This window comes from Pteropus alecto, unplaced genomic scaffold (assembly GCF_000325575.1).
Source record: "Pteropus alecto unplaced genomic scaffold, ASM32557v1 scaffold100, whole genome shotgun sequence".
NCBI classification, from domain to species: Eukaryota; Metazoa; Chordata; class Mammalia; order Chiroptera; family Pteropodidae; genus Pteropus; species Pteropus alecto.
In genome coordinates, this window is record NW_006430723.1 from 1154202 (window position 1) to 1165029 (window position 10828).

General features: G+C 52.0%; 2 protein-coding genes across 6 annotated transcripts in view; one reads left to right on the forward strand and one right to left on the reverse strand.

Moving 5' to 3' along the window:
• CCDC142 (coiled-coil domain containing 142) overlaps positions 1-3049 on the reverse strand; it is a 6787-nt gene extending 3738 nt beyond the window's left edge. For 2 of the 3 annotated variants that reach the window (XR_003047386.1, XM_025049394.1), the window contains exons 1-5: positions 1940-3049; positions 1546-1632; positions 1324-1482; positions 1061-1191; positions 876-989 (exon numbers count right to left, since the gene is read on the reverse strand). Coding sequence is in view for 2 of the 3 variants with exons in the window: in XM_025049394.1 (XP_024905162.1) it covers positions 876-989; positions 1061-1191; positions 1324-1482; positions 1546-1632; positions 1940-3008 (1560 nt within the window). In the remaining variant the exon portion in view is untranslated. The remainder of the gene's footprint in view (positions 1-875; positions 990-1060; positions 1192-1323; positions 1483-1545; positions 1633-1939) is intronic. The other variant, XM_006905207.3, reaches the window with a different exon arrangement.
• Positions 2906-10822, forward strand: TTC31 (tetratricopeptide repeat domain 31). 3 transcript variants are annotated; one of them, XM_006905204.3, is made up of 13 exons: positions 2906-3309; positions 3473-3561; positions 6613-6715; positions 6836-7068; positions 7235-7318; positions 7768-7824; positions 7922-8002; positions 8111-8305; positions 8638-8689; positions 8772-8862; positions 8950-9091; positions 9270-9371; positions 9550-10822. In XM_006905204.3, exons 1-13 carry the CDS (start codon positions 3270-3272, stop codon positions 9847-9849), a joined length of 1569 nt encoding a protein of 522 aa, XP_006905266.1. In that variant the 5' UTR covers positions 2906-3269; the 3' UTR covers positions 9850-10822. The 3 variants fall into 3 exon arrangements, with proteins under 3 accessions (XP_006905266.1, XP_015448457.1, XP_006905268.1); XM_015592971.2 differs by having other exon boundaries at positions 9553-10822; XM_006905206.3 differs by having other exon boundaries at positions 10068-10822.
• The last annotated feature ends 6 nt before the right edge of the window (positions 10823-10828 follow it).

Genomic DNA, 10828 nt, shown 5'->3' on the forward strand with positions numbered 1-10828 from the left:
GGACTGAACACCACAGCTATGCCCTTATTCAGGGCAAAGGAGAAATTTGGGTAGGAAGAGAAAATAAAAAACAGACATCTTTCCTAGTAGGAATAGATAATGTGCAAAATGGGGAAAAATTAATATAGCAGAAATTAATATAGCAGAAGAAAATAAGAAATGTTAGAAGAAACAGCCAAGAGTGAATGAAGGTTACCATTGTGGAACAGGAATCGATGGTAGCAGTGGGGGGCAATTATATAAAGTGCTATTTTTTCATTAGAAGCCTTCTAAAATAATATTCTATTTCACTTTTAAACTATGGATATGTATTACCTTAATAATAATACAAATTACATGTTTAAAAAAGAAAGGAAACGTATTGAAAAGTAGTAAATAATAGTATTCAATCCTTTATCTTACTTTTTTTCTACAAAATAAACCTCAGAGCAGCCAAATAATTAATGAAGGCAAGTTTCACTTTATGAGTAATCCAAATAATAAATGAAAAAGGAATGATAGAATTGGAAAATCACCACTTTGCACCCTCTAATGAAATCGTGGATCTAGGCAATAAAAACCGGTGGCTGTTAACATGACAAAATCAGAACTTGACATGGGGGGTGGGGTGGAATATATAGATGAAACAAAATTGACCATGAGTTGACCATTGTTAAAGCCTCCATGGTGGGAATATGGAGTCCATTTATACTCTTCTATTTTTGTAAATGTTTGAAATTTTCCATAATAACAAAAAATGGGCAAAGCAAGAAAGGTAAATTTAACAGAGACTCCAAGAAGATTCCAGGTCACTGAGATGTTCTGCGACACACACACCGCCCCTCACCACCACCAGCTCCAAAGCTGACCATTGTCAAGGTCCCCACTCTCCTCACCTGGATCTGTGTTGTCAGCTTCCGTATCTCCAGGCCCAGCTGCTGCTCCACCTCCAGGGTCAAGCTTTCCTCTGAAGCTAGGCTAGACAGAGCTTCTGCCTCACGCAGTAGAGGCTTTGGCAAAAATAGGGAGTGAGGTCTGAGCCCAGCCTAGGCTGCTTCCCTCCCCATCCCTAGCTACTCACAGGTAAGTCCTTCTGAATCAGGCGCAGGAAGGAACCTGGGGCCCATGCTGCCAGATATTGCTGAGCTCTGCCCCCAAACCAGAGTAAGGATGTCTGCAGAGTGGAGAGCCCCAGGGCAAGGGGTGCAGGACCTGGGGAGGGGAGAGACAAGTATCCAAGCGGTCATGGAGCACCTTTGGGAGGAGGCGGGCTTCAGAACAGCGAAGGAATAAAGGAGATAGGCTCAACCATTCTGTTTCCCCAACCTCAGCCCCTTATCTCACCTGGAAGCTGACAGAGCAACCCTGACTTGGGTTCTTGAAGGGCATCCAAGAGAGGAGGGAAGAGCTGTTGCAGAAGTTCAGTGGTATGAGAGGATGAGGAAAAGCTGCTCTGGTCACTAGCAGTTCCCAAGGCCTGGCAGAAGCCTGAGGATGAGAGGGCTATGGTTTGATAGGGAAGGGGCAACCTGAGGCTTGTCACTCCCAGTGCCCCTTCCTTCTCACCTTGGTCCCAGTTCCGGATAAGAGACTGATGAAGTAAACTGTGACATAAAGAAGCCAGCTCCTTCTCACACTCCTGAGGCAGGGATGCTAATGGGAGAAATGACCCTGGAGCCTGCAAACAAGGCTTTAATTTTCCACAACCAATGCCCACTCAGTGATGGGTAAGAGTGGAGGCATTCCCACCCACCCACCCGCCCCCAAGACTGAAGACTGGGATGGAAAGCAAAACTTTGCCTTGAAGGTTCAGAAGGTATAGCCTAAACCAGAGTGAGGGTAGGGGGAGGTGAGGGAGGGGTGTTCATTTTAAAGGGCCTGCTTTCGTAGTCAGGCTGGCAGGTAAGTAAGGCGACTAGGGAGAAGCCTTCCCAAATGCCCACCAAAACCCATCACTCACCCTGATCCAGTGCCTGACTCAGCTGTTGTGCTGCTACCCTGGGGTCCCTCCAAGGTCCTAGACTTAGGTCCAGACTCTGAGCACAGGCCGCCCACAGCAGGGTCCAGTATTGGTTCCACAGGGCTCCAGCCTCCCCAAGCTCCAGTCTACTGCTGGCTGAATCCGCCACGCTCCCCATCAGGCCCAGGAGCCCTGGCAGCAGCTCCCGCTCCTCACAACACTTCCTGCGGAGCTGATCCCCCAAGCCTGATCCCCTGAGTGCCTCATCTAGGCGACCTGCCACCTGGCAACCCCGCTCCCCAGTCAGGAGGCAGAGCACACGGGCTGGGGGAAAAGGGCGCGCTGCCCCTGGGACATTGCTCAAGGCTTTTTCCTGCAGCTGATGATAGGCCGGAAGCGCCAGCAGCAGGTCGGCGAGTTGGGATGATAGGTTGGGGCTGGCGGGCGCCCGGCCCAGAGCACGGAGCTGCATCTCGATGACAGCATGCAGGCGCTGGGCTGCTAGTCCAATGGAGCGAGTAAGGAGTAGTGGCTCGGGAGTCTCCCGATGGCCGATTTTCAGGACCGCCCCTCCAGAAGGCTGCAGCAGCAGGTCGCGGCACAGCGGAGGCAAGGGGACCGGGCAGGGGGGCTGCGCGCCGGGACTCAGTATACTCAGGAGGCGCACGGCCGCCTGTAGGTGGCGGGCGCAGTCCCGGGCTTGGAGGAGCTGCTCCCGCTCACGGTGCAGCCGCAGCAACACCGCCCGGAGACGCTGCAGTGCAGCGGGGATCGGGCCGCCGGCGGCGACCTCCTGCCTCCAGTCCGCAGCTCTAGCCTCGTGGTGCTCTCCCGCGTCCGCCGGCGCCTCCCACCGCGACTGCCTTCCCGGAGCTCCTCCAGGCCGTGGGTCCGAGCAAGGGATGCTCCCGGCAACCGACAGCGCAGGCCAGCCACGAACGTCCCAGCCGACAGCGCCCGCCCGCCTTCTCTCCCACTGCTCCTCACCAGCGCCTCCGGCTTGCGCCCACGACGGCGACACGGGAGCGAGCGGAGGCAGAAGGCCACCCGATCGAGATGCCTTGGCCATAGGGCGACGTGTCCTGAACGAACCTAACGATTCCTACTTACCCGCACCGCCCAACGCCTGCCGTAGCCCGGACTCCGCCCTACCCCTAAGAGCCGTCATCTTTGGCCGGGGAGGCGCAGGGACCCTCCTGGACGCTCTCGCGCTCCGTAGGCGGAGGCTTCTGCCCCTAACAAAGATGGCTGCCTACTCTGCCCTACCCCTCCCCTCGGCAGACATCAAATACTAGATTATCTTTCACTTTCGGGTCACTGCGGACGGGAGATGGCGCCGATTCCCAAGGTAGTGAGGCGGATCAATCTAGGTGAGCAGGTGTGACAGGGCAGGAGTGGGTCCAGGAGGGTTGGTGCGACCCCACTTGGGTCTATCTGTTTGCAGTAGGATTTTGAGCTTCATGCGGTGGACAGAGGGCTCCCGTCAATCCATCCTTAGTCCTCCTGACTCGCTGTGGCTTTCCTTTCCTGTAGACTGTCCTCTGAGGCCTGGCTGCCCGCCGGGAGTGGCTGCTATCCCCAAACTCTGCAAAGAATTCGGTCCTGAGGACTACGGCGAAGAGGTAAAAAGGGATTCCTAGCTCCCCCCTCGCCCTGTTTAAGTCGGTCACGCCTCTTTTCAACCGCTGTACTGAGCCCAGCCTCGGCCCGGCTCCGCGCTGGGCTCTAGCGGCTCTGGAGAGGCGTTGCCTCGGGCCCTGCCCTCGAGGAGCGCACGGCAAGTGGGAGGCGGGGGGCGCGGAGACCTGGGATGACGCTGCCAGGATAAAAGCCTGAAGTGGGCAAGGTTGGGCAGACTAGGGTCTCTAGATCTCAACCCAGAGACTCTAGTGGGTAGGAGTTCCTTGGGGGAAAGTTACTATTAACGGAGGGAGCGCTGTGAGCAAAGACACTAAGGCAAGGAAAAGTTAAAAGAACTTCATTGACATCAGACCTGAGTGGAGAGTTTGGTTGGGTGAGGTGGGAAAGAAGGCAGCAAGTGGCTTGAGAGGCCTCGCCCAACACCGGGGTTTGGATGTCCCCAGGTAGGTGATAGGGTTATTGAGGGAGGAACAGGATCATATTCGGGAGCACTGAGAAACTATACTTCCAACTGCTTCTAGGTTATCTCTAAAACCTTAAACTCACAAGTCCAGAAGTTAATTCATATTTACAAATTGGTTGCTTTTCTTCTAATCTTAGTTTTGGTAAATAACACAAACTTCTGTTCAGTTGCTTAATCCAGAAATCTGAGAGTTGTTCTATCAATCCCTTTCCTTTACCTCACACATTTACCTCGCAGAAGTAGTTACTAAAATCTACATCTGAAATGTCTTTTGAATCAAACCCATCATTTCCAAAGTTGCCACTGCCTTAGTTCAAGAACTCATTCTCTCTGGCCTGAACAGTTGTAAGGGCCATCTAACTAAACATCCCACCCCGAGACTTCCCCAGTACTATTTTATTTGAGTGTTTCACTCCCCAGATCAGGTCCACTCCCATCACTAACAGGATAAATTTCAAATTCACTGGGTCACATAGTTCTTCAAGTACAGCTCCTGGCTGCATCTCTATTAGAATAGCCTACTCACCAACCTCTCTGCCTTTGTTTATTCAGCACACAGTCATTGAGCCCCAACCAACCGGCACTGATTTAGGCTGGGAAGGCAGTAAATTAAACAGACAAAATCCCTTTATTAAATGGTTTAGAAGTAGCTAGTGGGGGCAGCCAGTCAAATAAAAAATATAGTATGTCGAATATGAGAAGTGCACAGGAAAAGCAAGAAAGAGGTTAGGGAGCACTGCATGGAGTTGAGAGAGTTCTCGTTTTAAAAGGAGTGGTCAGAGAAGGCCTCCCGAAGAAGATTTAAGTAGAGAATCCGAAAGGGACAAAGGATTGAGCCATTTACTGCAGAAAGAGCATTCCAGGAGGAGGAAATAAGTACAGCAGCCCCGAGATGTTAGATGTGTTGTAGGAACTTCAAAGGAGACCACAGTAGCTGGAGGAGGGCGACAAGAGGGTAGGAAATGATTCGTGAAGGTTTTGGGGGGCCAGGTCATGTATGTAGTGAATTAAGAGAGCAGCATAGACTATATTTGGGATGGAGTCTTTTTTTTTTTTTTTTTTTTTTTTTTCTGGACTGAGTAGGAAGAGAGAGATTGGAGATATAGTGAAAGACATTATATATTTGAGTGGCACATTCTGAGGAGGCTGCCTAAAACGCGTCCAGAGCATGCATTATTTATGCTTGAGTTCCAGTTAGGAAGTTGAATTTGAGACTAAAACTTGATGAAAATGCCTAACAATGTAAATGAAGATGCTGTTGAGTCAGGACTATCTCCTAAGGGGAGCTCTGGATCTACAATTGTTTAGAAGGTTGACTATACCTACCTCACTGATCTAAAGTCCTGCCTATGCATTATTTTAGAACTTTGGAGTTTCATGTGGCTTCTAAGTTTCTCAGTCAGTGGGCTACCACCTAGTTGAGGTCTGCTCTGTTTAGGCCTGATTAGGCCACATAGGGAAGTGATGATTCCTGTCCCCTTTAGTTTATACCAACTGAGGAAGCGATTCTCATCAGAACCACAGAATGTATGGGCCAGGCCTTGAAGAGTTTTGCCTCATTTTGTGATGAGAAAGCTGAGATCCAGAGAGGTTAAATGACTTGTCCAAAATCAAACAGCAAGGCAGTGGCTTAAGTAGAACTAGGATGCAAGCAGCTCTACTCCAGCGCAGTGCTCTTTCCGGTTCAATGCTGCCTCACCAAATAAGAGACCGATAAAAAGCAATGAATGGTAAGGCTCTAAATTATATAAAACGAACTATGTGAACACAGCTTTGTTGAGAGAGTGTAGAGATAATTGGAGATGAAAGAGGAGATAGAATTGGAATTGGAATTGGACCTTGAAGGTGAGACAAGACGTGGCGAGAAAGAAGCTCAGAGCCAGGAGAGCTTCTAGGACTGCTGGGGGAAGACCCCAAGGTCTGGAAGAAGCCTGATGGCAGAGGGAGAATGGCAGGGGAGGATTGCAAGGAAAGATTGGAAAGGTCAGCTGGGAAGCTTTTTAAAAGGCTCCAAATCCCAGGCTAGGGAGCTAGATTTGATTCTGCCTGTGGCCCTGGCAGTGGGAGATTACTGGAAGTTTTTGAGTAAGGGAGTAATTGTTGAGAGCTCGGTCTAGGGGAGAAACAGATGAAGCGCAGGGGAGAAGCCAGCCATGAACTGCTATACTCGTATAAATGTGAGGTAGCTGCTATATGGGGGCTTTCATATTCAAGGATATGACAGGGGACATAGCTGGAAGATCAGGTAAGGGGGCTCCATTTTAGGGGCTTCAGTGTGACTGACCTAGCGGCAAGTCAAGGGGAGGAGATCCTGGGCAGTAGAGAAGACTGGGCTGAACACCACACTCAACCTTTGAGAAGACTGGGCAGTAGTGAAGGGAGATGATACATACCATGAAAACTGGGAACAGCGTGTTTGAGGTGCTGACTGGCGAGGTCGGCCAGTAAGGTTTTCCAGGCTAGGTGGCTGGTTTGTGGTTGTCATAGTGGAGGGCTCAACCCAGCCAAGCCCCTTGCTCTCTCCCCGAGCTCCCCCCAACACCAGCCTCCCCTCCCCTCCCCCTCCCAGGACATAGTGGATTTTCTTCGACGGCTTGTGGAGAGTGATCCCCAGGGCCTGCACCGGATCCATGTGGATGGGAGCAGCGGGCGGCTGCAGCTGTGGCACCATGGTGGGGAGTGCAGGGGCCGGGCCCAGGGATCGAGGCTGGTACCCTGGGGAGGGCTAGCCCTCAGATGCTTCTCTCTCTCATGTTCTTCTTTCTTTTCCTTCTGTTTCTCCCTCCTGACAGATTACCTCCTGGACCATTTCTGTGATGAGGGGAAAGCTGCTAGACAGAGTGACAGGGACAAGGAGGGGGCCAAGGGACTGGGTACCTACTGCAGTCTCCAAAAGTCCTTCCTGTACCCTCCCCAAGGGTCTAAGTCCTGCCCTCAAAGACCCCCTGCCTCGGCATCCTTTCCCAGTGGCTCAGACAGCCTGCTTCAGGTGGCCATGCCCCAGAAGCTCCTGGTGACTGAAGAGGTGAGACTGTTTGCAAGAGGCTTCACCTCCCCCAGGATTCTTCCCACCCTCAGATTCCCATATCTATATTCTCCCCTAATCTGGATCTTTTAAGGTGCTTTCATAGTGCTTGTCTCCCTTTTGCTTTCTCTTTCTCTTTTCCTGTCACCTGCCTTTCCTCCTCCAGGAAGCCAACCGCCTGGCTGAGGAACTGGTGGCTGAGGAGGAGCGCATGAAACAGAAAGCAGAGAAGAAGCGACTCAAGAAGAAGGTAGCTGGAGGGCAGAAGGAGCGAGAGCTCAGAGGAATTTAGGAGAGGGAAAAGCGAGAACAAGAGAGAACTCAAGGTGGCCTGCAGTGGATCCTCTTGTTGGGGGAACCCAAGATACTCAAGGACTGGAGGGTCTCCCAGAGGCCATGTGGTGCAGCAGTTCCAGGATCACACAATACTGCTGGGTTGGAATCCGCCTCCTTCTTACTCTGAGACATCTGCCTGGTGACTCTCTTGTTTGCTTTTTCACTTGTAAAATGAGAGTAACACCACCTACCTCATAGAGTTTTAAGAATTAAATGAGATAGTGTATGCAAAACTCTTAGCTCAGTACATGATGTAGAGTATATATTATACAGATGAAGAATTGGTCTCAAGATACAAAGTGTGTGTGTGCATGTGTATTTAAGTATAGTGCCCAGAACACATCCTCCTCATTATTATTGCAGCGCCAAAAGGACCGAAAGCGGCAAGAGCGCTTGGAGCAGGACGGTGGGGAGCCCAAGGTGAGTACTAAGAGCACCAAATGCCAGGAAGGGGGAGGCTGAGAAGACAGGCTGCTCAAGGCCATCTCAACTCTGTACCTGTCCACTTTCCCTCCAGGCCGAGGCCACCCCAGATGGGGATGGGAGCCCCCCATCCAGCCCTGGGAACCCAGCTCAGGGACAGTGTGGTGAGGAAGAGGTGAGAGGCCCCTTCCTTCCCTTCTTGGTCTCTGCCCACACCCTCCTTCCCCTGCTCCTGGACATACTTCATCCCCACCCCCTCCCTACCTTTTCTTTCTGCTCACAGGACCTACTGGATCTATCCAGTACTTTCGTGTCTCTGGCTTTGCGCAAGGTTGGGGATTGGCCCCACGGTGCCCTCAGAGAGAAGGAACTGAGCCAGGAGCCCCAAGGCAAGAGCCTGGGCCCCCAGGAGAAGATGGGCCAGGAGGAAGGGAGCTCTCCAAGAAAAGAGAGCCCCAGGCAGAGTCCTAAGGCAGAGGTAAGGTGGGGAGAAGAACCTCAGCTGGAATCAGCGAAAGGGGTGCCAGAGGTCTCTGGGAAGTCATAGGACCTAAGAGTTGAGGGCAGTGAGCAGTAGGAGTTCTCTGGCCCCAGGATTGAGAGACCTGAGGTGAAGATGCATCACTGTCACCCCGACCCTTGGCTGGTTTCCTCTGCAGGAAGGTAGAGTTGATAACCATCTTTCAGAGCTGTCATGAGGACTACATGAGTTGGGTGATACTAACTGTAATGTTAATTATCTGAGCAAAGAAAAAGGGTTTGAGGAGGCTGAGGCCTTGGATCCTGTTTGACTTTTCTCCCTGTCCCTAGGCACCTCCGGAACTGCTGACAGCTGCCTTACAGCAGAGCCAGGAGCTAGCAAGTGAGATTCTTTCTCTCTCTCTCCTTGCCCTACCCTCCCTGGGTAGCCCCATATGAACCTTCCCACCCTCTGTCCTCTTCAGAGCTGGGTACCGATTTTGCCCGAAATGGTTTCTACCACGAGGCTGTAGTCCTCTTCACCCAAGCTTTGAAGCTCAACCCCCAGGACCACCGGTAGGTGGGGCTTGGCCACTGTGCTGGGAGGTCAGGGCAAGGCAAGGTGTTGAGGACCCGGACTTTTGGTCACTCTGTTTTCATCAGGTTATTTGGAAATCGCTCTTTTTGCCATGAGCGGATGGGTCAGCCGGTGCGGGCCCTGGCCGATGCTCAGGTGGCCCTTACCCTGCAGCCTGGCTGGCCCCGGGGACTCTTCCGCCTGGGCAAGGCCCTGATGGGACTGCAGGTAATGGGTCTGATATTGGAAGCATAGGAGGAATTTGGGTGGGATGGGGTGAGGATTAGGTCCACACTGACATTTTCTAGGTGAACTCTTAATACCACATCACAATGTTAGTAGTACTAGAAGCTGGGGCCAGTTCGATACCTAAACTTTCCTCTTTCTAATCCCTCTGGGACCATAGCGCTTCGAGGAGGCAGCAGCTGTGTTCCAGGAGACTCTGAGAGGCGGATCCCAGCCTGACGCAGCCCGGGAGCTCCACTCTTGTCTTGTGCAACTCACTCTGGTAAGGGAACCAGGCCCACTCATGCCGAGGGGGCAGCAGGGAGAATTGGTTAGCATTGCAACACCAAGCGATGCTACCTCTGCCTCAGTGAGTAGTAGGGGCAGGAATGGATGGAATGAGGGGCAAGGGCTGTGCTGCTGGAGAGGAATATCAGATGCCCCTCCCTTTCCCTTCTCAGCAGGATCAGCAAGGAAGACTCCGTGCACCACCTCTGCCAGCTGGGTTCCCCCAGCCATTTCCTCACACTGAGCCTGGGGCCTCAGGCCTCCCCTCCTTTAGTCGCTTACAAAACACTGCTCGAGGGGCCCCTGGCCTTCTGTCTCCACCCTTGCATTATCCACCATGTCACCTGAGCCCCTCCAACTGGCCCCTCCCTCAGACCCAGAGTAGAAGACCCCGTCCTCTCCATCTCCAGAACCCTTCAAAAGACTGGGGCATCCTGAGACTTGGGCCACAGCATCTACCTCAGGCCAGATGAGGGAGGACCTATTCCTCATAGGACAAGGCCATGTGTACATCTCACAATGACGAGGAACACTGTGTGATGGCCGTTCCCTGCATATTTTGAGACCTTGTACCCTAAACACATCGTTAAGAGACACCCCTGGCAGTCATTCCTCTTGCCACAGAGACCTTCTGATTTGAGAGAAAGTGCCCCACATCCACTGAAACAGCCTTTCTTTGGTTTTCGAGCAGATGGCTTCTTCTGGGGAGAGTAAGGAAAAATAAAATCCACCAAGGCTCAAGAAGGGAACTGTACAAAAGTTCAGGTTTTCAGACTACAGCAGATCCGGTAGGGGATGTTGAAGTTTGCTCCGCCCTTGGCCCTGGGGGACTCATTCACCAGCCAGAGCTGTGCTCAAGAAGGGAGGAATGGTGATGAATAAGGCCAGGTCCCACCCTTCACCTTGATGGATGCTCATCTCTTCCTGATCCTGATTCCTTGCCCTGTTTTCTCCAGTCCCAGAGTCCCAGCCCCTCATGTCCTCTTTCCTGTCCACATTTCTGCACATTCTGACCTCTCCTTTGCCCAATGGTCTGATGCTCACCTCCTTCCGACTCCTTTGCCAAAGGTTTGCATTTGGGAATTCCCTTACCAGCTCCTGCCTGGAGCTGGCAGAGCCCATCTCTACACTTCCCCACGGCTGGCTCTGTGGTGCCCAGGCTGCGCTACCTTAGCCATGCTTTTTCTCTACTCCAGCACTGGGCATTGTAACTAGCCTTTCCCAGTGTGCATTTACTCAGTTTTCCCACCAAGGGTCACTGCTCCAGAGAAGACTATAATTCTCTACTTTCTGTGTAAGAATCACGAGGTCCTTTTGGTTTCTCCTCTGAGATCCTGGCAGCTGCCCTGGCCAGTCCTCCCTAGCCCTGCTTGGGATTCTCAGCTTATTTAAATGTAGATCTGTAGGGGAATTTTTGGCCTCCCAGAATCCCTTTCCAAGAAGAACCATTCA

Bases quoted from the DNA above. Each gene is read 5' to 3' on its own strand.
- TTC31 (XM_006905204.3), top strand. From the start codon at position 3,270: ATGGCGCCGATTCCCAAGGTAGTGAGGCGGATCAATCTAG. The intron at 6,716-6,835 runs GTGGGGAGTGCA...CCCTCCTGACAG, and splicing joins GCTGCAGCTGTGGCACCATG to ATTACCTCCTGGACCATTTC. The intron at 8,306-8,637 runs GTAAGGTGGGGA...CCCTGTCCCTAG, and splicing joins GGCAGAGTCCTAAGGCAGAG to GCACCTCCGGAACTGCTGAC.